The sequence below is a fragment of the Penicillium concentricum genome, assembly GCF_028827145.1.
Source record: "Penicillium concentricum strain IBT 3081 chromosome Unknown utg000006l_segment0_segment0, whole genome shotgun sequence".
Taxonomy (NCBI): Eukaryota; Fungi; Ascomycota; class Eurotiomycetes; order Eurotiales; family Aspergillaceae; genus Penicillium; species Penicillium concentricum.
Window position 1 is genome coordinate 2,549,661 of NW_026622759.1, and position 26,021 is coordinate 2,575,681.

A 26,021-nucleotide genomic window follows, 5' to 3' on the forward strand; every position below is an offset into this window, starting at 1 on the left:
CTTCTTGCTGTTTGCTGCATCGCTCACCATTCTTGCACCCAGTGACCTGAAATGTGCGATGCAGTTATCATCTTATTGTGGGCTCCAAGTTGCCTGGCCAAGTGGCCCAGAACCATTGAAAGATCTGCTAATTGGAACTATTTTAGCCCCAATGCTAGAGGCAGTGAAATATTACGAGATCGACTGGGCAAACGAGTTCCACCAGGAGTCCATCTATCGGGGATCGCCGACTCCAAAGTTAGACCTCGCATGGGATCGTCTTTGGAGACGTAAGTATTGCAGTTAATTTCAATCTTCGGCCAAGCCACTAAAGTTGCATAGAAAACGATATCAACGTTCCTCTCAGCAAGCTATCCTCCCTCAATCGATCCGCAGATGCGAACTGGAAGCTAACACCTGCGCAATATGGTGGAGGCGCCGAAGCTAACGTAGAGGTGTTCCATCAGCTGCATTGTCTGGTATGTGAATAATGACCTACCTGGATATCTCACTTGGGTGACTAATTTCAATTTCTCATTTTAGAACATGATTCGACAGTACACCTACCTGGACTCATACGAAGTGCCACCGAAGGGATTTCGGGGATCCCTGGAGATGTCAAGAACCCATGTTGACCACTGCATTGAGACGCTGCGTATTCATCTCATGTGTGCAGGGGATGTGACGCCTGTGCTGTTGAGACTAGATGACTCCAAGCCACTTGGGGCCGAGGCAGATTTCTTGACGCACCATAAATGTCGCCGATTTGATAAGTTGACTGAGTGGATGGAGATGCACGCTTTACCCGCAGAGGAGCGTTAAAGATTCCCCATGGTGGTGCAGATGCATATTCGAAATTGCCAAACTACCAGCAGACTGTCACTTTCTATCCAAATTAGAACCCCTCTTATAACCTGTCAATCAATTCACGAATCCTTTCTCATACAAAATTCCCGTGAGGTTCTAAACAACAGATTGAAGTGGGTCTTATATAAAATCGGAGCTAATATTGACCAATTAAGAGTTGGATAACTACTCTTATAGGCTCCACCTATTAGGTCCTAGTCCTTTCGGGAATATCAAAGAGTTTGCTATAGTTAAAATTGGAAGTGTAGAATGTGTGATATTATATGGCTTTCTGGGTATAGAACTTGTAGCCCAAGCAATACTTTCAAAGTATTTTTAGCAAATGTTTTCCTGTGTCTCATTTGACCCGTTATACCTGGATTCTAGACACTCTTTTAAATAGTATCATTAGTAAAGGTCATGAGTCCTATATTTCCCTTCTACTTATTCCTAGACCGGTGGATTGGAGGTCTAGTAGCAGCCAGCATAAACCCATTCCCACACAGGAATTGACCGAACATTCTAATCGTCAACCCTGTATCACGTTCTTTGGGCGCTTGTATCAGATAGGGAGGTTCAAACACGGAACGGAGAAGGATGTTAACTGCGGGTGAATATCTAGAGGAGGTACCTCAAGACGTCACGAACCTAAAGAGGAGAATTTTGAATCATGCAATGATATCTCGGGGGTCCGGGAAACGCATTTTATATCCGAGGTCTTGGTTTTGTAAAAGAGCAAATCTCAAATCTGGCTTAAAATACTTCTGCCATCTAGATCTGATAACCACTCATCTTGACTTGGCTTGTATTTGAAATTATAGCCCTATTGAGGCTCACCTCGGTAAGCCTGTGAATATTATAGGTAATCTGTTTGACCGGGGGTTTTGTGTTAGCATTGTAATCACTGGAAAGGAGCACGTGCGAGTAACCTTGGAAGACCATCCCCTGCTCTTCTATATCTCTGGAATGCTCTTTCCTCTCTTTCCTCTCTTCTCTTCCACTCACATCTCTGACATTTCAGCTGCCTCGCTTGGAATGTGAAGATGGAGTGTGATATTTCTGCCGACACTCACTTCGGACCACGAGTGCTGCCATGTCGTCGCGAGTTCGATTTTACCTTGCTCTTCGAGCAGGGGATTCTAACTTTGGCTCCAGATCTTTTATTTCTTGCTTTATGCCTTTTTCGGTGGTGCCATATGTGCGGAGGGCCTGAAAAAGTACACCTTGGTGCTGCTGGCACTTGGAAAATGGTAAGTGCTCCTTTTGCTTTCCTGTCCCTGAAATTAAGTTTGAAAGCTAATGTAATCTTGAAATGCCACGCAGGTGCTCTCCAGCCTACTGCTAGTACTGAATATTGTTCTCCTCGTTTTCTGGTGTTTGCCGCACTCTCCAAGAACAAGGATCTCGGTTCCGTCCGCTGCGATCGCGGTGACCAGCACCCTGGCGTTGCTACTGCTATCATTCTATGAGCATACACGATCACTGAGGCCTTCGAGCTTGATTTGCATGTATTTGCTGGGCAGCGTAATATTTGAAATTGCGCAAGTCCGGACTCTGTGGCTGTTGCATCTTACAAGCTACCCGATCGCAGCGACAGCCACGAGTGCACTCACAACCCGATTTTTGTTGCTTCTGCTGGAGACGTATGAAAAGAGAAAACATTTTATCCCACAATACGATCGTATCTCACCAGAAAGTTCAACCGGGATCTTCAGTCACAGTACCTATTGGTGGCTCAATCGGTTCTTTATTGGTGGCTTCCGAGGCAACCTATCCCTCGATGATCTATATCCCCTGGACGAAGAACTCTCTTTTAAGTCTATTGCCTCCGGCCATCATCAGGGATGGAAGAACAACGAAGGTGAATTTTCATATGATATAGGATGGATAATGTTGATACTAATTATGAATTCCAGAAAAATGCACGCGACGGCTCGCACTGCTCTGTAAAGTCATCTACGATTTGAAGTGGACAGTGGCAGCGGCAGTCGTTCCTCGCCTTTGTTTAGTTGGGTTCAAATTCGCTCAGCCCTATCTCATTAACGACCTTATTGGCTACGTTTCCAAGAATGGCTCCAGTGAGTTATCTGGGGTCAAATATGGAATCGTCGGCGCGACGGTGTTAGTTTATGTGGGGATAGCAGTGAGTAAATCATATGTCTTTTGCTAGCTTGATGACTCGCATCCGCTAATGACCTTCACCCCAAACCTTTAGGTAAGCACTGCTCTCTACAAGCGTCAAGTTGTCCGCATGCTCACTATGACTCGCGGGTCGTTAGTTACAATGATATATGCAAAGACACTACGCCAAGCTGCGGACCCCCGTCAAGAGGCTAGCTCGACCACGTTGATGAGCACCGATATTGATCGAATTGCCACCGGGCTATTAGACTCCCATGAGCTCTGGGCATCCCCAATAGAGATTGTTATTGCGCTGGTGCTTTTGGGCAGATCTATTGGATACCCCTCGGTAGCTGCTCTGGGTGTTGCTCTAGGTGTGTGCTTTTTGAACGCGGCAATGGAAATATATGTGGAAAAAAGGAACTAATGAAACTACAGTAAGCGTTCTAGGATGCTCCTATCTCGCCCCCAAAGCGCGAGAAATGCAAAAAACCTGGGTACATGCTGTTCAAGAGAGAGTTAATTTTACTTCGGTGGTTCTGAAGGAAATGCGCCAAATCAAGATGTTTGGTGTTGAGACGGACGTGGCTTCTAAAACACACAGCCTTCGCCAATTGGAACTACATCAATCTAAGCCCTTCCGGTCAATGGTTGTTGCTGTCAATGTTCTGGGCGCAATATCGACTGCCATCGCCCCCGCTCTAACAATAGCCGTGTACGCCGCTACACAGCTGAACCTCGGGCTAGAGACACCCAACACTGATGTTACCTTCACATCTTTGTCCTTGATTTCTCTGTTGACAGAGCCCGTGGTACTGTTATCTGCCTCTTTGACTAGATTCACATCCGCTATTGGCTGTTTTGATCGGATTCAAGAATTTATTTGCAAGGAAAACCAAGTGGACGAAGATCCATCCGTTGATAAATATCTGGTACTCGATAGCGCGTCAGGGATCGAACTTCAATCAGCATCGACTCAGCCCGAGGCTCTTGTCTGCATGACTGATTGCTGCTTTAGCTTGGGCTTAGTTCACCCAGCAATACTCCGTGGGCTAACGCTGAAGATACAACGCGCTTCGTTTTCAGCCGTGACTGGCCCTATTGGCTCTGGTAAGTCATTCTTGCTCAAAGCAATGCTGCGTGAGATGCACCGCACAAAAGGAAGTTTTTCTGTCAGTTCAGTGAAGACTGCGTATTGCCAGCAATCTCCATGGATATTCAATGGCACACTAAGAGCAAACATTATCGGAGAATCGCCTCTTGACGAAAGGTGGCTCAAAGAAGTGGTGTATGTGTGCAACCTGGACGTTGAAAGCACTATCCTTTCTCTTGGTCTCGACACAGTAGCTGGGAGCTCGGGAGCCCAGCTTAGTGGAGGACAGAAGCAGCGAGTAGTAAGTATACCCGTGACCTCATTCCGTCCCTGATGTTAACCTACGTGACTTAGGCTTTGGCCAGAGCAGTCTACGTAAGGCCGTCTTTGCTGGTTTTAGATGACATCTTCGGCGCTTTGGACGCAGTGACATCGAGGTCAATTTTTGAGCGACTGCTTGGTCGTACTGGACTGGCCAGGAGGCTGGACATCGCAACCATTCTCGTGACAACAGCTGGTTAGTCTAACTTTACCCCCTCAAATGTTTACGATTTTGACCATTCCCCTTATTTCACTAGTGAAACATCTGAAAGAAGCCGATAATTTGATTGTTCTTTCAAAAGATGGCCACATGGAAGGCCAAGGGTCTTTCGAGGAACTGGCGAAGAAGAATCAGTACATACAGAGCCTTTCATGTTCCGCAGGTCCCGAAGACAGGGAGGCCGAAGAAGAGAGCAAACAAAGTGACCCCCAGCTAGGGCGAACACAGGAAGCGAAGAAAGAAACCGGAAAAACACCCAAAAGAGAGACAGTTTCCAATATCTCTCGAGGCGATGGGGACATCTCGCTCTACACCTACTACATCAATTCGTTTGGTTGGTGGGTATTTGGGGTAGCGCTGCTTGAGTATCAGACTGAATTTGTTGCTGATGAGCTTTTAGATCACCTTGGCCTAGCCTGGCCCAGATAGATACAGGCAGTTTGATCAATAGGTAAACCCTATATTTGAGATATCTCAAACGTTTAGATCTCAATGGATATACTAACTTGAAAACTTTGAACATCTCCAGATTTAGCCAAGACATGTCTCTTCTCGACATGCAGCTTCCAGTTGCCTTCGCCATAACAATTCAGGGTGCGAAATCTCCTTTTCTCCAAGTTTAAAAGATGATTAAATGCTGACTACCAAATAGCCTTCTTGACTTGTATTGCACAAGGGGCCTTAATCGCCACTGGATCAGGCTACATGGCTGTCGCAATTCCCTTCTGCATCCTTGCAGTATGGATAATCCAGGCTTTCTACTTGCGTACCTCGCGACAGATCCGACTCCTCGATCTGGAAGCAAAGGCTCCTCTTTACGCCCATTTTCTAGAGACAACAGAGGGACTCACTACTGTGCGTGCATTTCATTGGCAACGTCAATTTGCAGATCGAAATATAGACCTTCTCGACACGTCTCAGAAACCATTTTACACCATGTATTCCATTCAGCAGTGGTTGCATGTTGTTTTGGATCTACTTGTTGCGGGCCTTGCCACCTTTCTGGTTACATTAGCTGTTTTTGTGACAAAGCAAAGTACTTCTGGGGCCGTCGGCGTTGCTCTTGTGAACTTGCTTACATTCAACTCAACGTTGACATTCTTGATCATCAACTGGACACAGCTTGAGACTTCTCTGGGCGCAATTGCAAGAGTCAAACAATTTGTGAACGACCCACAGCTACAGCCTATCCCTAGAAGAGAGGTAGCTTGTCCGGAGGGTTGGCCTTCGGAAGGTCGAATGGAATTTCGAAGTGTTTCTGCATCATATGGGTAAGTGTCTCCTTGAGCATCAAGCTTCAAAGCAAATTGGAATGAATTAAAGGACTAGGAACATCCTTAGGAAGCATGGTTCCGCTCTGGTTGTGCGGGACATCTCATTTACACTGCAGGGCGGGCAGAAACTCGGTATTTGTGGGCGAACCGGAAGGTAAGAATAAGGCAAGTCTTGTTAATGACATGAAAACTAAAATTTTCAATAGTGGGAAGAGTTCTTTACTTGCTTGCATTCTCTCTTTGGTGACAATCACATCTGGTCAAATATACATCGATGACATTGACATCTCAACCATTCCCAAAGAAAAGCTCCATTCTGCATTGGTCCCAATCTCCCAAAGCCCCCTACTTCTTCCCGGTTCTGTCCGCGAAAATATTTCCCTAGGGATATCATCCGCGCTCGATGATTCAGAGATGATCTCTGCCCTGGAGGGAGTCGGGCTTTGGAATCAGATTTACGAACATGGTGGCCTAAGCGCGGACATCAATTCAATTCATCTGTCCGATGGCCAAAAGCAGATCTTCTGCATTGCCCGTGCTATCTTATCACCGGGTAAAATTATCATGATGGATGAGCCTACTGGCGGGTTTGATGAACACACCGAGAAATTGGCCACGGAACTTCTTCGTGAGCGGCTGAAAGGACGGACTATCATCTCAATTGCCCATCAAATCAATACTTTGATGGACTCGAATTTGGTCATGGTCATGAGCGATGGCATAATTTCTGAGATGGGAGCGCCGCAAAAACTCCTGGATGAGAGGGGTATGTTCTGGGAGCTGTTCCGGCCAAAGACAAGTTGAAGGGGGATTTAATTTTAATTCAGAAACAGGCAACTTCTTTATATTGGTACTATTAGCCAAGCAATAATATGAATTTATCCAATGAAAATTACAAGAATAGTCGGCCGCTTATACGGTCCTTTTGGTAGTCTTTTCAGCATAGGTATTATACTGGTACCAGGCATACACAAGTGCATACAGCTTGTCATCGATGATTTTATGGATACTTTCACGGTAGAACTGTATAACTTCCACCTTTTCCTCTCTACTTAGGGCTGTCTATCTATATCTCCCGGATAAAAAGGGCGTGAGAGGCTAAAATCGAGTGGACTAATTCCCCTTATATATTTTTTTAAAATACTAAGCCCGCCTGGCACAATTGGTTAGTGCGTAAGACTTCTAATCTTAATGTTCCCGGTGACCGGGGTTGGGCTTTTTTTTTGTCAGGCATTCTCCACTCATCATGGTATCCTTGGCCGTATTCAATCCAGGAAACGGATCAAGTTATGGAACCTCATGACCCCATTGGCCGAGGATAACGGCTTTATGAATGGAAAAGATCGAACCCCTAGCTTCCAGTACGCGATGTATCTGATGGACAATCCAAAGCGAAATTTAATCCGTTGTCCACCTGTTCCGTGTGAAATTCGGTCTAGTTGGGACTGGAAGCACCCTGCTTAGCGAAGGTATTCGATTCGTTATCAGTTTACTAGGCCTACAGAAAGAGTGCCTCAGTCCATATTCTATTGAGACTATTAACCTCGTTGGAACCCTCCTTCTCCATTAAAGAGACCCATAGTATGCTCCACACCGGGCCGTCCCGCAAACCATATATTATGGGTCCCCTCTAGCAAATACATATCGTCTTGACCCGGAACATGAATGAATAGTTACAGCTCTATTCTAAATGCCTCTTTAATCGGCCCCAGTCTATTCCTATCCTTGAAATATTAACCTGATGACTTTATAGGGGCATGATTCTCTGCTAAAGTAAACAACTTCACGAGCGGCACAGACGGAAGGCAGCAAGGTTTAATAAACAAAGCAGAGCAGGTATTGCGGTTTACTACTGACTAAGTATATTTACTGTCATGAAACAAAGCTAGAGGGAGCACACAATTTTATATACTATCAAGTGTGTTTACTGTCTATGACAGGGAGTCAAAAACTGCAGGACTCCTTTTCACCCAGAAACTGCGCTTTTGATACGGCTTCTGACTTTCAAATCAAATGTGGTACACGACTGCCATAGACTTTCCATCGCCTTGACTGGTTGACTCTTCCTGAATGTGGCACAGGAAAGCCTGTGGACCTGGTGACACCTTTCAACTGACGCTCAGGAAGTATCATTCTTCCACGTTCTGCGGCCTTCAATTTACCGAGTCCGAGGAATTCAAGCGAATCTGAGGTTAGACTGGTGGTGATAGGGGAGTATATGTGGCTGAGGCGTCATTGAAGCAGCCGCACAACCGCTTCATGTCCTTTGATAGCGGCAGTTTCTAGCGGCGTCACGCCCTGTCTATTAAGTGCGTGTTTATCAGCACCCTTCGGAAGTAGTAGCTGGGTAACCGCCTCATTCCCACCAAAGGCGGCTCAGTGTAGCGGCGTCATGCCATTTCTATCAAGGGCGACTTTATCAGCATCTTTCAGAAGTAGTAGCTGTGCAACCGCATCATCCCCAGTAGCACCGGCCCAATGTAGCGGGATCATGCCGTTCTCATCTTTAGCCTCCGTAGCAGCGCGCTTCTGAAGTAGCAGCCGCGCAAGCGTCTTATGCCCACACTTGACGGCAAGATGGAGCGGTGTCTCGCCCACAAGGGATTTGGCGTGCTTATCAGCGCCGTCCTGAAGTAACAGTCATGTGAACGCTGCATGCTCGTAGTTAGCGGCAAAGTGTAGCGGTTTCCATGTAATCTGGGCATTTCCCCCATCGTCCTCCTCTTCAGCCTTCTCTAACAACGCGGCTTTGAGCCTATGCCTATGCTCGCCACTATTCTTGAGCATTGACTAGATTGCAGTTCCAACCTCCTTCTCGTTCGAGAACTGCTGTAGTATCCCATTTTTATCCTCATCGGTAAAGTAAAAGTCACGGCGAGTGTCAGATAATATCTCGACAATTCCCCGCCCGTCGTTTATCGCCTTACAGTGCAGCGATGTCTGAAAGTGTTGATAGCGCCGCCTAGGTGGCTTCCTCAGGCTCTGCAGCCTCGCTACCCTATCTACCCTAGATTTTGATCCCACCCACTGGATGGATCTGACCATATATACCAATTTGGCCTCGGCCTATCGATGGATCACCACGCAAGAGTGATCTCCTCTCTCTCTCGCCCACATCTAGCGGCATCAAGTCCTCATTTGCAGACACAGTGTCAGTACCCTTGCTGTCTTTGACATCTAAGAGCTCAACTACCTCCGCATGCCCGTTCAATTCCGCAAATTGGCGTGGCGTCCAACCATAATTGTCTTCGGTCGGTTCGTTGTAGCCGTTGAGTAGAACATCGACGATATCTTTGTGCCCGCTCATCGCCCCGATATGTAGGGGTGTCCAACCGACCTGGTTGTCTGCTACGTCGACTGCCGCGCCGCGCCGGATCAAGAGTCTGACTAGTTCTAGGTCTCCACTACCGGCTGCGCAGTGCAGCGAAGTCCAACCAATATTGTCATTCTTAGCCTTAACATCAGCACCTTCGAGAAACTCCACCAGTGTTCTGTGCCCGCTGATAGCTGCAAAATGTAGAGGAGTCAGACCATTGAAGCCTTTCAAATTGACGTCGCATTTGGTGATGAGAAGTTCCACAACGGACGTAATTTCCGAGTCAAGACCTTTCATTGGTCGTACATCAATTTTGTATGGAGATCTGACTGCAGATATCAAGATATCAAGTGGTTAGCCTCATAAAAGCGGCTAAATTATTAAGATAGGAAAACCCTCAAGGAAGTTGGGCAGTTATAGGTATACTCGGTCCACGGAGAGGAACCGCTAAACAACCTCCAACCGGATATAAAGCAACCATTAGCCCTTTTTTACCTACTAGCAACCTATTTGCAACTATATCTACAAGAATAGACAGCTTATGTGGCCTTGCGATGTCTTTATATATACGTTCTTTGGGTTCTATAGGCAGAAAAAAAGCGGAAAAGGCATAGACTGTGCAGACAACTTTTTTATGTATAACCTGGGATGATGGTAAGAATCTCAGCCAGTTATTCAATTTTACCTGGGCGTTAATTTCTGTCAATCAGGTTCCTATGTTAGTAGTCAGTTGGTTACGTAGGTACTATATCCATTATGCAATGAAATTCATCTACAGAAGATGCGCCACAAAACTTATAACCCAATGTATAAGTCAAGAGAGCCCTGAAGGAATCGTAAATGGATATGAATCAATATTGAATAAACGCCTGCCTGTTCCATGCATCTTGGGTATCGACGAAATGAGGAAAGAATAATGGCCATAACACCAGAATGCAAATGAGTGCCCGCAAAGAAATGCCCAGGGTAAATCACAGATAGAGGTGGTACATGGCGGTGGGGCTGCTGACAGGTTTATTGCAACCTGCAACTTGGCACTTGGAGAATGGCTTTGTCTTGGAAGCTGTCTTCTTCGCCTTGGAGATGGACCGATTCGCAGCGCATTCGCCACAATAGACCTGACAACATCGTTAGTTTTCGCAATATATTTCAGCTCAAGATGGATAATACTCACATGGCCACATGGCTTTGCAATATGAATCTGTTGTTTCAGCCCTTCTCCGGTTCCCAACTCTTCCTGGCAGTTCGGGCAGACAGGCACCTCATCTTCTGCCAAAATCCGAGCGAAACCCTCCGGGGCCGGGCTGAGTCCTTTGTACGATGATCGGCGGGGGCGGGGCGCAGGCTGACCAGGTTGAGGATAGCCGGGTACTCCAAGCTGAATCGTTTCCGACATCAACGAATAGAGGTTACTGCCGGCACGCCGAAGCGCCATTTCCTCATCTCTGCTCGATCGCCCATGTCCGAATGCTCTCAGTGGCCGTATATGTGGAGGAAAGTGCATTGGAATACCATTGTTGTCCAAGAATCTTGGTTCTATTGGTCTTGGCCTGACGGAAGAAGACCCAACAAACTGAACATCCGCACTGTTCGGCGAGAAGTCTGCTCGATCAACCGATGGCTCGGCTTCCAGATCAATCACAGTACGGTGATCAGTCGCAGGGGTCGTGTGGTTCATCAGATCCCCGGGAAATCGGAAGCTTGGACGGTGCGGGTGTGGGGTATGGAGAGGACCGGGAAATTGGGTCGCGCTTCCTTGAGGAGGGGAGTCTGCATCGTCGGTCAAGTCGATCACGACACTATCTCCACGTGAAAGCATGAGTGGCCGGCGGTAGTCGAGTTCCGCTCGTCGTCTTCTGGGTGGCGTCCGGGTGGATCGAGATCTAGCGTGCTCGGGCCGAGGGGGGTGGAAATGCTCTTCCCAGGCGGCATCGCCGCTTCTATCATTCTCTGTGGTCATCTCACGATGTGTTCGCTGAGAGGAATAGGAATCTTATTAGCTGCGTTCTTGGTTATCTGATCAGGTGCCCCGCCCGTTTCACGACGGATGGAAGTTTACCTTGATTCTGGCGCCCATGAACTGGACGCCAGAGTTTTCACTCATTTCAGGACCTAAGCCTGGAGTCAAGGAGTGGTATTTTGCAGGAAAATATGAAATTGAAGGCCACCAGTAAGGTGAAAGGGCAAGATTGAAATCCATCTTTGGTTCTAGGCCGAGGCTAAAGGCGGTCGAGTTCTGCCAGAAGTATAGGGCGGTGTATACTAATTAGTAAAGTTTGCCCCATTGCCCAGGCGGTTGAGAAGCATTTCAAGTTGGCGATTCCAAGTTGGCGAGAGTGGCTCTAACAACAGATATTTAACTTATTTCTGTAGATATTTGTCGCTATTCCTTATAGTCATTTCACACGTTTCATAAGAGGATTTGAGTCAATTAAAAATAATGAATTCACAATGGTTTTTCATTCATGACCACAACATAAGTTTACATGTGAATATCCATGGATTGTCTGTGAATATCGTCGCATTAAGAGCTGCAGTTTTCAGAACAAACACCATTGAAAGTCCAGAGAATAGCATGCTCTAATATTACAGTATTTTCCTGGTGATCATGACTGTGCCGCTAGCACTGTGACCGCACCTGCCTCATTCAATGCCACAATACTCTGAGCAGCTGATCCCCAAGCAACCGAAATAGCAGGGACGGCGCTCCGCAGAGGCTCGGACCACGCCTTGGATGCCTTTGAGTATTGCTGGACAGTCACTCCACTGGGCCCACCAGTCAAGAGGAATTGGCCAGTGTAGTCCCAGAAGATGGACTCAACCTGGCTTCCTGTGTCCAGTACCTTGGTTTCCTTGGAGCTGCGAAGATCCCAGATCGATACAGTGGTGGACTGCGCGGCCACCGCAGCCAGATAAGTACCGTTCTCGGAGAAGAACAGGCACTTGACTGGGCCAGACATCGCATAGTCGGCAGCAGCAGCGCCCGTCTTGACATCAAAGATCTTGACTTTTCCATCTGCGCCACCGGCCGCAATCAAGTGACCATCGGGGTGGAAGTTAACAGACAGTAGAGCTGCATAAGAGCGATTAGCATCGGGCTTGGGTACATCATAGGGTGACCTCTTACCTGCATCGCAGAAAATCTGGGAAACCACAGTGTTTGTGGCGAGATCGTAAAGCACGTAACTCTTATCGACACCAACAGAAGCAGCAATATCACCAGTAGCGTGAACTGTGACAGCTGTCACCTCACCAGCATGGGAGGCGAAGTTTGCAACTTCAGCGCCATTCTCAAATACCTTGACTGAGCCAGTTGACGAGCCAATAACGGCCTTGTCTCCTGCCCATGTCGCACCGGTGACTGCGCCATCTGTCTTGAGGGTCTGTACGACACTCTTCTGGGAGAGCGAGTAGACACCAACCACGCCGTCAACACCACCAACGAGAGCCAAGTCACCAGTCGAGTTGATAGACAAAGCGCGGCCACCGGGGTAGAGAGGTTCGGAGGTCTCAGTTGGTTTAAATGTGGAAATAGTCTCACTCGAGGCCCATCCTTCTGGGACTGTGCGCTTACGCCGGGTCTTAGATAGCCTGTTTGATGGTTAGCCGTCAATCCAAAGATGCAATGTAGGAAACACCAATTCCACGTACGCTGCCTGTGTGTTCTCAATCCGTTCCAAAACTGCCTGGGGCAAGCCCGTAGAGTCCACCTGCATAGCCTCGCCAGTGGCACCGACGGAAACGTTCGAGAGTGCGTCACGAGCCTCATCCCTCTCCTTTGTCAGGCGTGCGATCACTCGCACCGCAGCATCGTGCTGGTAGAGCGCCGCACTTAGTTCGCGCCGTGTCTGTGCCAAATTTTGCTGCAAGGTGAAGGTTTCCAGAGCCAATGCATCCCATTCTTCCTGGAAAACGCCGAGAAGAGACGGGATGGATGTGAGGGTAGGGGGTCGGGGTCGGACAATGCGTTGCGACTTGAGATCGATAAGATCGTCGGTGGTAAGCTCCTCGCCGTTCACGGGATCTTTGCCATGCTCGGCAATGTATGCCTCAATGAGGCGCTTTTCAAATACGCTGCCTGTTTAATTATGAGATTGATGTCGCGCGCGCAAGGTGATTTCGAGGACTTACCGCTCTTGGTAGAGACGACGGGCACTTGAGGTGCTTCTCCGGAGACTATGGGAAAAGGCTAGTTAGAAAACCTGTTTCAAAGAAGAGCACAAAATTGCGATTCGCAGGAGGCTACTCACTAGCACAAAGCATAGTTAATTGAGATTAGTTGATGAGAGTTGATGGAGAGGACTTGACGCGGAGCGGCTCCTTGGACTTTTCGATGTGTCCTAATGCGGTTTAGCGTCTTGAGCTGGAAGGCGGTGTGATAGGGCGGAGTATTGCGACCAGCAGTGACGTAAGTCCATTAAATATTGCCAGCAGAAAATATATCGCCTTTTCGAATTTTATATATGAGGGCAGGAAAGGCGGTAGATAGGGCGGTGAAAACAATAAGCCAATGAGACTCGGTAAATGATTGGTCGCAATACCCCACCGTACTGACCATGCAGCTATCAACTTTGGAAGTTCTCCAACTCTTTGCACATGGAAATAACCTGTCTATTTTGATTGAACGAAATGACTTTTTCTCGATGATCTACATATGTACAATATAGACGAAGGGCAGTACAAGTACAAAGCTTCACTTGAAAGCTAGCAAGCAAATACAGCATTCCCATCATGGCTAAAAACCCCAAGTTTGAATATGGTATGTCGCTTCACACCTTTGTAACCTGTCATATGTCATTCTGATATCTTATACAGATGCAAAACAGCCTGCATTTCTCCAGAAGCTCCGGGGCCAGTATGGAGACAACAGCGGTCGCTTAGAGCGCCCTGCCTTACGACCGACCAGACTCAAGGTCAAAGACGATGACGACGATGACGAGCCTACCTACCTCGACGAAGAAAGTAACGAAGTGATTTCCAAGGAGGAATACAAGGCATTGGTTGGTGAAAGCGGCCCAAAAGAACAAGGCGAGGCCAGCAACTCAAAGGACAACTCCACCGATCAAGACAAATCCCAAACAGATCTTCCCACTGGCAAACAGAACAATCTCACTGAGGTTGGAGGCCAGAGGAAACGAAAACAGGCCAAAGTGGTGGGTGAGGACAATGCAGAAGCCGAAGAAGTCCAGCCCAAGGCGACTACGAAGAAATCTAAGAAGCCCAAGAAGATCAAACTCTCCTTCGACGAGGAATGAGAGTCTAGCAAGGCTGAGAAGTAGAGTATTGCCCAGCTTCCAAGTTGTGGTGCTTGACTCAGCAAAATACCATGAGGACTCATAATGAGTCAATAGAACCGGGATTACACAACGGGGATTGTATAGCATCATAGGATTAGAAACTGTTCAAGTTGAATATCAATCATATATAGGAATATATAGGTACTGATGCCAGTACTCGGTCTGTATAAATCCAATCAGCTCAAGAATCGGATTAAAATAATAAATTGAAGTGCTGTTGAAGGTCTCGGCCAAGGTCGCATCTTTATCAGCAACTTTTTTGCAACTTTTTTTTCCCTTGGATCCAGTCGCCTTTCTTTTTACAACCTGCTCTTGGTCTCATTATCAGCCAAGATGCCTGTGGTTAACGTCGACCAGCTGGTCCGCTTACAGCGGAAGCCCGAGGACATAAGAAATGTGCGTGTGCCCCTCCATCCCACTCTAATGTCTGATGTCAGGGCTTTATACTAATCTCAGCCACCAGATCTGCATTTTGGCCCACGTTGTAAGTGAAAGAAATTCACATTAAATTTTTTTTTTATGTTTGAAATCCTCATCTTTTCTTTTGGATTTTTAGGATCATGGCAAGACATCTTTGACAGATAGTCTTATTGCCACAAATGGCATCATTTCACCCAAGCTGGCCGGTAAGATCCGCTACCTGGACTCTCGTCCAGATGAGCAGCTTCGAGGTATCACGATGGAGTCCTCAGCTATCTCACTGTTCTTCTCGATGCTTCGCCGTCCAAGCCCGGACGCAGCGCCAGTGCCCAAGGAGTATCTGATCAACCTAATCGATTCGCCTGGTCATATCGATTTCAGCAGCGAGGTCTCGACCGCATCTCGTCTTTGTGATGGTGCAGTTGTGCTCGTTGACGCAGTCGAAGGTGTCTGCAGCCAGACAGTGACAGTCCTGCGCCAGACTTGGGTTGAGCAGTTGAAGCCGATCTTGGTTATTAACAAGATGGACCGCTTGGTAACAGAGCTGAAGATGAGCCCTGCCGAGGCTTTCTCGCATCTTAGTCGACTATTGGAACAGGTCAATGCTGTCATCGGTAGTTTCTACCAGGGTGAACGCATGGAAGAAGATTTGCAGTGGCGTGAGCGTATGGAAGACCGTGTCAACGCTGCTGCTGCTCGGGACCAAGGCAACAAAAAGTCGTCGGCAGACGATGAATCTGCAGCAAGCATCACCGAGGGAACTGAATTTGAGGAGCGCGACGACGAGGATCTTTACTTTGCACCAGAGAAAAATAACGTCATCTTCTGCAGTGCTGTCGATGGCTGGGCTTTCACAATCCGACAATTCGCCGCCATTTACGAGAAGAAACTTGGAATCAAGCGAACAGTTTTGGAGAAGGTGCTCTGGGGTGATTATTATCTAGACCCCAAAACTAAACGTGTCTTGGGCGTGAAGCATCTGAAGGGACGTGCTTTGAAGCCTATGTTCGTTCAATTGGTCTTGGATAGTATTTGGGCAGCTTATCAAGCCACCACAGGTGGTGACAAGGGCAAAGGGTAAGTTGAAAATGAACCCAACTATCGTGTCAACGCTGATATTGACCTTTACTAGTGACCCAGTGTTGTTAGAGAAGATCACCAAATCGCTCAACATCAACATCCCCGTATATATCTTGCGCGGTCGTGATCCTAAGAACATTATGAACACACTGTTCTCTCAATGGCTGCCGCTATCTACTGCTTTGTTGGTTTCCGTCATTGAATATCTCCCCAGTCCCCCCGTTGCGCAAGCCACCCGACTACCAGAAATGATCAAAACATCCCCTGGCGCTGCTTTTATTGGCGATGATATCAAGACTGCTATGGTGGAATTCAAGACAGGGCCCGAAGAGCCTGTCGTGGCATATGTCAGCAAGATGGTTGCCATCCCGGAGAGCGAGCTTTTGTCTAACAAGAGGCGTAGCGAAGGTGCTATGACTTCGGGTGAAGCCATGGAACTCGCGCGCCGCAAGCGAGAGGAGATTGCGAAGATGCAGGCGGAAGCCCGCAGTAATGGACAAGAAGACGACTTTGAGCGTATGACATCAATTTTCGAAACCACCTCATTGATCACCGAGACGACCGATGAGCCAGAAGAGCCAATGGAGAAGGACGATCCTGATCATCTTATTGGTTTCGCCCGACTTTACTCCGGAACCCTCACGGTTGGTGATGAGATCTATGTCCTTCCGCCCAAGTTCTCCCCGGCCCACCCGCACGCCAGCCCCGAGCCAAAGAAGGTCAAAGTCACAGATCTGTACCTGATGATGGGCAGAGCTCTCGAACCCCTCAAGTCCGTACCAGCCGGTGTGGTATTCGGAATTGGAGGTCTTGCAGGCCACGTGTTGAAGACAGGCACCCTGTGCAGCCGACTCGAGGGAAGTATCAACTTGGCTGGTGTGTCGCTGAGCATGCCGCCCATTGTCCGAGTCGCGCTGGAACCAGTCAACCCAGCAGACCTGAGCAAAATGGTCACCGGCTTGCGCTTGCTTGAACAGAGTGATCCTTGTGCGCAATACGAAGTGCTCCCTAGTGGTGAACACGTTATCCTCACAGCAGGTGAACTGCACTTGGAGCGTTGCGTGACGGATCTGCGGGAGCGATTCGCCCGTTGCGAAATCCAGACCGGCGAGGCTATCGTTCCTTACCGTGAAACCATTGTTCACGGCCCCGAGATGGCTGTGCCCAAGAACCCTGAATTAGGACGTGGAGCCGTTTTGACGGTGTCTGCTTCCAAGCAAATGACCCTTCGTCTGCGCGTGGTTCCGATGCCAGAGGCCGTGACGGAATTCTTGACTAAACAAGTCGGAACTATCAAGCAGCTCCAATTGGAGAAGCGCTCAGAGGCTGAAGGCAAAACAGAGACCGAGAACGGAGCTGAAGCTGCCGCCGTTGACGGTACGGGCGAGGCACCTGAAGGCAACATTCTTTCCAAACAGGAGTTCCGCGAAGGACTAGATAAGTTGTTCAACGACGAGGTCAAGGAAGACAAGGAATTATGGAAGAACGTCGTCGACCGAATCACCGCTTTCGGGCCCCGACGAGTCGGACCCAACATTTTGGTTGATGCAACTGCAGTCAACACGTGCGAGAAATTGTGAGTATTGTAGTCAAAGAGGCAGTTTGTATATCGTTCGTATCTAACATCTTCTAGCTTGGTCGATGACACCAAGAAACAGATCGACGGTGATAACCATCAAGCACTACTCGTGCGCGATTTCAACGACAAGATCGCGTATGCCTTCCAGCTCGCAACAGGCCAAGGCCCCTTGTGCCAGGAGCCTATGCAAGGCGTGGCTGTGTTCCTGGAAGACCTATCTGTGCAGTCTAGCGCAGGTGACGAGCTTGACATGGGCCGGTTGACAGGCGAGTCAATCAGACTCGTCCGTGAAGGTATCTCAGCCGGTTTCCTGGATTGGAGTCCTCGCATCATGCTCGCAATGTACAGTTGCGAGATCCAAGCAACCAGTAAGTATTTGGTTCTTGACACTTCCTTTCCCTTTCCATTCATGTTACCCAATATACCCCCGCGCCATCACATAGACTATACCCGAAAAACACCACAACTAACACACCACCTTCACTCCAAAAGCCGAAGTCCTAGGCAAGGTCTACGCAGTAGTCACCCGCCGCCGAGGCCGCATCCAATCCGAAATAATGAAAGAAGGCACGCCATTCTTCACTATCCTAGCGCTCCTCCCCGTAGCCGAGTCCTTCGGATTCGCCGAGGAGATCCGCAAGCGGACGTCCGGCGCCGCGCAACCTCAACTGATCTTCGCGGGCTTCGAGGCTCTCGACGAGGATCCGTTCTGGGTTCCTGCTACAGAGGAAGAACTTGAGGACCTGGGTGAGCTTGCGGATAAGCAGAATGTTGCTAAGCGGTATATGGATGCTGTTCGCAGTCGAAAGGGTCTGGTTGTTCAGGGACGGAAGTTGATTGATGCAGAGAAGCAGAAGACTTTGAAGAAATAAGGTCGATGTACTATTTATTCTGATAGAGTTCAAAATGGGAGATTAATTTGCATTTCATTTGTTTTTGTATGTTTGTTTGTTTTTGTATGATTCAGATAGGATAGGATATATGAATTAGGAATGTCACTCCGAAAACACCTGTCAAGTCGCACTGAGTAGACTTGGACATGACGGATGAATAAATGGAGGTTCACAGAAGATGAGAGTCCTCCGTGTGTTCTTCAAAAGAAAAACTTCAATCTTCCTCACTTGACAAACACAGTCCGACATGGCATAGGTCTCGACCGTGTATACTAAGGAGGGTTACCCAGTAGGGTCTACGAGGAGTGGCATTGATGCCTCTACCTGGAAAGACGAGCGAAGAGGAAAGCGACCACAGATGGCAGACTGTAGTCAAGCATCGAAGGAAAGGGAAAAGCGGAAATGACATAGATTTTTCAATCATGTCTCCGTTGGGTATCTTATTCTGAAATCGTTATCAATGTCAATAACACATGTCCAGTAGTACACATTGGCGTGGGTGGATCGAGTCAAAGGCGAAGCGGTTCCCAGCTTCGTGAAACATGAAAGTCGTCATGCTCAAGCGGGATGCTGCTGTTTGAAAGCATGTAACAAGTGTGGGGGCTTGGAAGGCATTCCTCGCAGTGAGGGTTGGGGAGTGTAGTTGTGTTGACACCCATGGATCCCGGAGGTAGAAAGACAATGCTCTCAGGGGATAAGCTAGACCTTCCACGGACATATGAGTGGACGGTGGGAGAGTCTGCTTGGTTGTTGTTGGTTGAACCACTATGTGGCCAGTTAACAGTAGAGGTGAAGGGCATGAAGCCATTGGCTATTCAAAGTGAAAACCAAAAGCCACGCGAGAGGGACTGAGTTCGAACAATTGGATGTTCTCAGAACGGTCTGGCGACCTTCCTCTGCTCGCTAGTTCCACTGACAGGATCTCTCATTTCCTTCCAGCTAACGGGGAACATCATGTTGCCGGCCTCACTGCGAGCCATGACAACACCGAGATCATTGCGTGCGGTAGTGATGTAGTAAAAGCTCTGATCGCCAAGCGAGATAACAGAGCCGCGAACGATATCACCGACACGGAACATTTCATCCATAACGACACGGTCTTTCTCAACGGCACGCACGTCTTCCTTGCGGATAAGTGCCTGGAAACGCAGTTCGTCGGTGCCGCTGTGGTTCTCTGGGTTGGCGGCAGATGTGAGGATGGAGGCGACGTTGTCATTGTCTGAGGCTGGTTGTGATTGGTCTTGGGATTGTGTTGCTGATTCGTCTAGCACGACAAGGATGGAGACTGTGGCTTGTCGCTTCTGCACGCGGGTCACTCGGGCAAGAACGATGGAGTCTACTGCGGGGAGGGTGTTGTAGCGGGGCTTCGACATCATTGAGGATGCCGCGCCGGGAACGGCTGGGTTGGAGCCTGCTTGGTCTTTCGGAGATACCACTCGTGAGACTCTGAGGGTTGGTCTTGTTTGGGACTTTGGCTGTGCAGGGTCTGCAATCACGGGGCCGGCGATGGAAGCATAGATGAAGGATTGCTGAACATGTGTGCCGGGGCCTGCAGAATATGTGGATAAAGGACCAAGGCGTTGCCCAGGAATGGCAATAGGTGGTAGGGAAGCCATGTTATAAAATTGGTGGTGGGCCAATTTTGAGGTGGAAGAGTTCTAGAGTTTGCAGAGGCAGCGAGTTTTCTGGAGCTTTTTTTTAGGGAGCTATAATACGGCCCGGGTTTAAGTTATTCCGAACGCAGCTTGTATCCACAACTACTTCTTACAACAACTTCCAATAGTACTTCGAACTACATATTTCTATTACAATTTGTAGAAGAATCTGTCTGCAGGCAATTAATTATAGAGCCCATATCTAGCATGAATAAACATTGTATGCGTCGGAACAACAGAAACAGCGGCACCGGCCCAGAAATACCATGGACATGTAACAACAGAAGAGATAATAAGAAAAAAAAAAGTCCGTATCACTCCAAATGCCCGCTGACGAAAGTGAATAATTGGATTTAATGTCCATACAATACCCCTTGGCGGGGAAAGAGAGTCACACAGAAAAGGCTGACATGACACAGAAAGGACCGAAAGATAAAACGGTGGGATAATCAGACAAAACAGAAGGTTCAAGCTTCCACCAGGGTCTGCTTAGGACCAGCTCCAACCAGCTCAAGGCAGCGACGGGCGAGCGTAATGACTTCACCCTCGCCGTCATCCACATCTTCTTCATCCGACTCGATATTCTTGTCAGAGATAACCTTGACCAAGTGAACGATGTCTTCGGATCGTGAAATATATCCAATGAGCTTCTGGTCTTCGGACTCAAGCAGTTGGAGGAGGGTCCAGATGGCAATGTGCTGGAATGTTGGATCTCCGCTGGCAAGGAAGCGGTGAAGGTAGCCATGGATGCCACCATTGGCGTCTGCCCAGTCGCGAACGAACATCGAATAATCGCCAACTACATTTTGTTAGTAAATGACAACAGTATGCAAAAAGACAGGGAAAGGGGAAAGTAAAATACCTTTCGACGACAAATTGCCCAAAGCAGCCGCGCTGTTACCTTGCACCTCAATGCTTTCGGAGTTAGTCAGAGGAATCAAGACATCAAAGACTCCTAGGTTGAGAAGGTGCGGCTTCAGCTCTTCGCTGAGAGCCAGCACAGCGATTGCAGCAGTCATCTCGGATTGGACTGTAAGGGGAACACGGAGGACCAAGTCCTTGCACTTCTGTACTGCTCCGGCCTGCAAAACAAGTTCTTTGTTGCGATCGGAGCTAGCAGCAAGGTTTCGAAGCGTGGATATAGCGTGACATTGAATCTCTTCGTTGTCAGTCGACCCTAGGAGATCCACCAACGGCTTCAAGAAGCCCGCTTCGATAATCGGGGATTCGTTAAGAGGATGAATGGAAATATTGCGGATACAAGCGACGGCGGATAGGATGAGAGGAAGGTAGGAGGATTGTAGAAGTCGTAGTAGTGGAGAAAGACCCTTTGCCCGAACGATTTCAAGCTGGTATTTCTCATCAGAGGCGAGATTGCGCAGGGCGAGCGCCGCTTGGCATTGGACTTTCGGGGTGGAAGAATCCATAAGATGAACCAATGATTGGACGAGGCGCGACTCGGTTTGGGCAAGTCGCTTGCGATTCGTCGAGTCAACGGCGATATTGCTAAGAGCTGTTGTGCAGTAGTACTGAACGTCAACGTCGGGGGATGAGAGGAGATGCACGAGCACGGGAATGGCGCCGGCATTGACAAGTTGCTGTCGATTGTCATCTGATCTTGGTGTTAGAGAAAGACCGCTTTTCCAGATGAATCAATTGAGATCGCTTACCGGAATGGGTCATATTAAGCAGTGCGCCCGTCGCATTTCGCTGGACACGCATATCCTTCGACTTGGCCAGGCGAATGAGCGGACCTAGAGCACCAGAGCGAGCAATCTTGGCCTTATTCTCCTCATGCGTCGCGAGATTGGTGATACATCCAACCGCATTGCACTGTACCTCAACATTGGGCGACATCATCTGGCGAATCAGGGGAGCCAGCCCCCGAGGGTGACGATCAAGACCTTGTTCTCAGCTGCATCGAGTCAGCGACCGGGAAGCGGGAAAGGGGATGGGTGGTGGGAACCAACCATTTACGGCGAGATTGCCCAGCGCTGCACTGGCAGCTCGTTGGACTTCGATATCTGAGCTTTGAAGTAGGAAGAGGATAGGTTCGAGTGTATCGCGATCGACCTCGCGCACATCTGCAGATAAGACGAAAGGTCAGGTATTGCATCATTGTCATCCGAGCGGCGATACGCACCTCGTTCTGTGATCTCAGCAAAGGTCAAGCTAGCGCTTCTTTGCAAGTCGACATTTTCGGAGTAAACCAGGGTACTCAAAGCTCGCAGTGGCTCGCCGTGAAAGAAGTCGGTCTCCGCGCGCTGTAGATTGGAAGTTAGCGGTATGCACCGGGCAGGGCGGTACCCAGGGGAACCAAGTCGCAGAGTCTGGGGGAAGGAAAGATAGAGATGGAGTGATGAATTGTTCAGCACGTACGTTCTCCAAGTAGCCCAGAAGATCTGATACCGCTTCTCGCTCATTATCGGCCAGAGTGGTTTCGTAGATACCGTCTCGAGATCGAGCTCCGATGGGACCGAGACACGCAGTGATATGACACCATCGGTCTACTGCTGAAAAGCAAGACAGACAGGCATTCGCAATTCCACTCATTCTGGCTAGGCCCGCATCGGGCGCGGGTCCTGTGAAGTTCGGAGATAGAGGTGAAAGGCGAGGGTGAGATTAAGTCGAATAAACCCGAAGCTGAGGGAAACACAAAGAAAAGCCGCGTGATGGAAAAAAAAATAAAAAGTCACAAAAGTCACTGGAGGGAAGCCTCCTGATGCTTGAAGGAAGGAAGTTCCAGCTTAAGGGAGGGGGAGAGAGATCGAACTAGTCTCCTCAGGCAGAAACTTGAGATTAAATGGGCTATCTATTTCAATTGACATCTTAATATAATTCTTTTCTTTTAACATCATATATTTACTATCAAATTCTTAACTTCTTAACTATCTTCAATCCTAAAATAAAGATTCTCTTTTAAGCAGCTCCAACGCATACATCATCGGCTCCGGAGCTCTAAAGGCTGACCAATCCGGAATAGGGGATCAACTGCATCTACAATTATAATAGTACCTATAGTACCTAGGTATACTTATGTTGTACTTACGTTGTACAGCATATCTATCTTCTCTATAAGGAGAGATTTAAATTATTCTATTACATTGAAATCGGGTTCAACGTCTTTTATCTGCCGTCTACATCCCGTCTCAAATGCACTTTCCAGCCTCCTCCCAAGGGTCCGTGCAACATAAAGGCATCTTTGCCCAGGTGCGCTCGTGATTTTGTAAAGTGACGCAGATGATCACCAGATAGAGTCACATACGTTGTTAGTGTTGATTTTTGGGTATTTGCATATCACATGGAATGCTATTAGAATTAGGGATAAGCATATTCAGATTCAGAGTGCCCAGCTTTTCTTTTTATATTGCAATATAAATAGTTGGAGTACTCCATATTATCTAAAAGCATGGACCAACTATACTTTCTCAGGTGCTTTTTCTATGTTGTATGTTGTACATGAAGTACATGAAGTAAGGACGCTTAAATATGCCTCAGGCCATATAGGGCTGTGTCTACCGTATTGAGTTTTATATACTTTTATAGGAATACCATTTTCTTCAGATTTTGCCATGTTCATGAATTACTGTGCTTACTGTGCTACTCTATATTTTTATATACCTTTAAAGAGTATTCTATAATCTTCTACTCCGTACTCATCCCAATATATGCGGGGAAATAGGCCTGGGGTCCGAGGATGCCAAGACATGATGACTGTCAGGGCATTATAACCGATGGCAAGTGCCCGGCAAATACCAGAAAGGGTGAAAGAGAGAGAGAGAAAGAAAGAGTATATACAAAGGAAAAAAACACTTCCCCTTTCTCTCTCTTTTCTTTACTTGGCTTTGTTTCACTTCTTTCTTGAGTTTACTCCCCTTACCTTCTCTAATGTCTTGGTAATCTTTGAATCGCATCAGCCCATTTGCAGATCCCATCGACATTGCCCCTCGAATCTCTGGGCACTATTGATTTATTCTGCATATTGAATTCTTTCATGGTAAATCGAATCCATGTCTGCTTCAGTCACCGCCTCCACCTCCCTCCCCGACAACCCTCGCCCCAGTCGCCTGCGCCGCTTCAGCCAGCTACGAACCTACACTCAGAATCTGTCATCCTTGCCCGGGCAGTCGTATAGACACAGTTTGAGTAGTCGAATCCCTTGGCGATCCTCAACTTCGGGCTCCATCTCTCCGCCAGCGAACTCCACACCTCTCCCATGCCCTGAACCTGACCACCCACCCCTCTCTCGTCACACCTCTGCGCCCGCCCCGAGTTACGGCTTTGCCGAACTCAATAGTCAAGTATCATCCACCGAGTCCGCCGCTTCTACACCTTCCACCTCTACCCCATCCAACGACGTTACCCGGACGCCCAACTCTATGGCGCGCCTGAGGAGCTCTTCGGCCGTCCATCGTCCGCCACCTCGCACGTTAGAGCGTGTTACAAACTCTCAGGAGTCCACCCCGTCCCCTGAACCGGCCGTTCAAAATAATGTGATCGAGCCCACCAGCGCTCCTGCAGAGGGGGTGACCTCAAAATCGGAGACCAAGGCGACCATTCGCTTCTTCCCCTACCAAGACTCTCTCCAGAGTTCGAGGCCCTCGTTACCTTTCGTCCCAATCGCCCGAACCCTGCCATCAGAGAGCTGTGTTATTCGCGTCGGTCGATACTCGGAGCGTGATGGTGTACCCCCGCCTAACCCGACCGAACCATCAGATGCCCCCGTGGGGTTCAAGTCGAAAGTCGTTAGTCGGAAGCACTGCGAATTCTTATATGTGAATGGGCAGTGGCACATCAAGGATGTTGGCAGCTCTTCGGGGACTTTTTTGAACCACATGCGCTTGAGTCAACCAAACATGGTGTCACGTCTGTACTCCATCAAAGACGGCGATATCGTGCAGTTGGGTATCGACTTCAGAGGGGGTGAAGAAATGATCTTCCGATGCGTTCGGATTCGGATTGAATGTAATCGATCGTGGCAGCAGCAGCCTAACGAGTTCAAGTAGGATCTTACTTATCGTCCGAAGTGTCGTGTGATGCTAACAAATATTCCAGCAAAAATACGGAAAGTCTTATCAAAAACTTGGGCAAGGGTGAGACGTCTGATTATTCGGGTTGTCGTGAATGTTCAATCTGCCTTGGCTCTGTTTTGGTTCGTTCCTTCCTTTCTTGGCTTCCAATCCTACATCTACTAACTATAATAAAGCGGCCTTATCAGTGTTTGTTCATGGCAGCCTGTGCGCACGTTTGGCATTACAAATGCATTAGTCGTCTGCTCCATTCCCCCGATTATCCAATGTTCCAATGCCCCAACTGTCGGGCATTCACCGATCTCAGCGCCGAGGTCGATGACTCGAATGACTCGGAGGAAAAACGAGAGAAGGAACCAACCGAAGATAGGGCATCCAACGACTCTGGGGAGCAGCTTGAAACGGAAGGGCCTTCAGTCGTCGAAACAAGCAGCCTGGAAGGACCGCCCGATCAGCTCGGAGATCTTGCTGAAGAAAATTTGGTGAACAATGTTGAGAACCTGCATCTACAGGATGACCAGCAAACCGATGACACTCGAAGCACAGCCTCACCAGCCCCTAACTCAAGCACCGATAATCTGGCCCGCAGCGCCACTATCAACATTCCTGGGTGGCAACCGACGCAACCTCTCAGTGTGCCATCTGGTCGCCAATCACAGCTACGAACTGACACACCAGTGCGCTCAGAAACGTCTGACGACAACCCCTTGACTCCACGAAATGACTCGGGCCCTTTAGCCTTTGATGGCCGAGCAGGAATGCCCTAATACGTCACTTCGGGTCAAACTAATTTCTGGAAAGCGAGGGCATTGGGCATTTTAATACATATTTATCTTTATTCTTTTTGGCATCTACCCTTCTGTAGGGGGTTATCATCTGGGCATTCTACAATATCAC

The 26,021-nt window shown here is 48.3% G+C and overlaps 11 protein-coding genes across 11 annotated transcripts; 6 read left to right on the forward strand and 5 right to left on the reverse strand.

Moving 5' to 3' along the window:
- Positions 1-151: 151 nt before the first annotated feature.
- Positions 152-801, forward strand: N7517_011190 (oxidase ustYa family protein; the record flags this gene model as incomplete). The annotated part of the gene is made up of 3 exons (XM_056728913.1): positions 152-269; positions 322-458; positions 523-801. The coding sequence occupies 3 exons, from the start codon at positions 152-154 to the stop codon at positions 799-801; spliced, it is 534 nt and encodes a 177-aa protein (XP_056574728.1).
- A 1,117-nt stretch (positions 802-1,918) lies between these two features.
- On the forward strand, positions 1,919-5,009 carry N7517_011191 (ABC transporter integral membrane type 1; the record flags this gene model as incomplete). Its single annotated transcript, XM_056728914.1, has 8 exons — positions 1,919-1,930; positions 1,981-2,075; positions 2,160-2,686; positions 2,742-2,968; positions 3,041-3,320; positions 3,385-4,340; positions 4,394-4,556; positions 4,618-5,009. 8 exons carry the CDS (start codon positions 1,919-1,921, stop codon positions 5,007-5,009), a joined length of 2,652 nt encoding a protein of 883 aa, XP_056574729.1.
- Positions 5,010-5,122: 113 nt separating this feature from the next.
- On the forward strand, positions 5,123-6,658 carry N7517_011192 (ABC transporter transmembrane domain type 1; the record flags this gene model as incomplete). The annotated part of the gene is made up of 4 exons (XM_056728915.1): positions 5,123-5,174; positions 5,233-5,851; positions 5,922-6,008; positions 6,061-6,658. 4 exons carry the CDS (start codon positions 5,123-5,125, stop codon positions 6,656-6,658), a joined length of 1,356 nt encoding a protein of 451 aa, XP_056574730.1.
- Positions 6,659-8,230: 1,572 nt separating this feature from the next.
- Positions 8,231-9,467, reverse strand: N7517_011193 (ankyrin repeat domain-containing protein; the record flags this gene model as incomplete). Its single annotated transcript, XM_056728916.1, has 3 exons — positions 8,231-8,482; positions 8,663-8,794; positions 8,883-9,467. 3 exons carry the CDS (start codon positions 9,465-9,467, stop codon positions 8,231-8,233), a joined length of 969 nt encoding a protein of 322 aa, XP_056574731.1.
- Positions 9,468-10,141: 674 nt separating this feature from the next.
- Positions 10,142-11,370, reverse strand: N7517_011194 (putative RING finger domain protein; the record flags this gene model as incomplete). Its single annotated transcript, XM_056728917.1, has 3 exons — positions 10,142-10,288; positions 10,345-11,145; positions 11,230-11,370. 3 exons carry the CDS (start codon positions 11,368-11,370, stop codon positions 10,142-10,144), a joined length of 1,089 nt encoding a protein of 362 aa, XP_056574732.1.
- Positions 11,371-11,776: 406 nt separating this feature from the next.
- Positions 11,777-13,433, reverse strand: N7517_011195 (WD repeat PRP19 family protein; the record flags this gene model as incomplete). The annotated part of the gene is made up of 5 exons (XM_056728918.1): positions 11,777-12,243; positions 12,298-12,761; positions 12,822-13,248; positions 13,302-13,346; positions 13,421-13,433. 5 exons carry the CDS (start codon positions 13,431-13,433, stop codon positions 11,777-11,779), a joined length of 1,416 nt encoding a protein of 471 aa, XP_056574733.1.
- A 468-nt stretch (positions 13,434-13,901) lies between these two features.
- On the forward strand, positions 13,902-14,425 carry N7517_011196 (DUF4604 domain-containing protein; the record flags this gene model as incomplete). Its single annotated transcript, XM_056728919.1, has 2 exons — positions 13,902-13,929; positions 13,986-14,425. The coding sequence occupies 2 exons, from the start codon at positions 13,902-13,904 to the stop codon at positions 14,423-14,425; spliced, it is 468 nt and encodes a 155-aa protein (XP_056574734.1).
- A 375-nt stretch (positions 14,426-14,800) lies between these two features.
- N7517_011197 (GTPase RIA1) lies at positions 14,801-18,418 on the forward strand (the record flags this gene model as incomplete). The annotated part of the gene is made up of 6 exons (XM_056728920.1): positions 14,801-14,863; positions 14,931-14,951; positions 15,024-15,964; positions 16,020-17,543; positions 17,601-17,914; positions 18,039-18,418. The coding sequence occupies 6 exons, from the start codon at positions 14,801-14,803 to the stop codon at positions 18,416-18,418; spliced, it is 3,243 nt and encodes a 1,080-aa protein (XP_056574735.1).
- Positions 18,419-19,311: 893 nt separating this feature from the next.
- On the reverse strand, positions 19,312-20,055 carry N7517_011198 (exosome non-catalytic core subunit CSL4; the record flags this gene model as incomplete). The annotated part of the gene is made up of 1 exon (XM_056728921.1): positions 19,312-20,055. The coding sequence occupies one exon, from the start codon at positions 20,053-20,055 to the stop codon at positions 19,312-19,314; it is 744 nt and encodes a 247-aa protein (XP_056574736.1).
- A 506-nt stretch (positions 20,056-20,561) lies between these two features.
- On the reverse strand, positions 20,562-22,647 carry vac8 (protein anchor VAC8; the record flags this gene model as incomplete). The annotated part of the gene is made up of 6 exons (XM_056728922.1): positions 20,562-20,893; positions 20,957-21,706; positions 21,765-21,998; positions 22,065-22,178; positions 22,238-22,358; positions 22,474-22,647. The coding sequence occupies 6 exons, from the start codon at positions 22,645-22,647 to the stop codon at positions 20,562-20,564; spliced, it is 1,725 nt and encodes a 574-aa protein (XP_056574737.1).
- Positions 22,648-24,104: 1,457 nt separating this feature from the next.
- Positions 24,105-25,891, forward strand: N7517_011200 (FHA domain protein; the record flags this gene model as incomplete). Its single annotated transcript, XM_056728923.1, has 3 exons — positions 24,105-25,096; positions 25,150-25,246; positions 25,301-25,891. 3 exons carry the CDS (start codon positions 24,105-24,107, stop codon positions 25,889-25,891), a joined length of 1,680 nt encoding a protein of 559 aa, XP_056574738.1.
- Between the last annotated feature and the right edge of the window lie 130 nt (positions 25,892-26,021).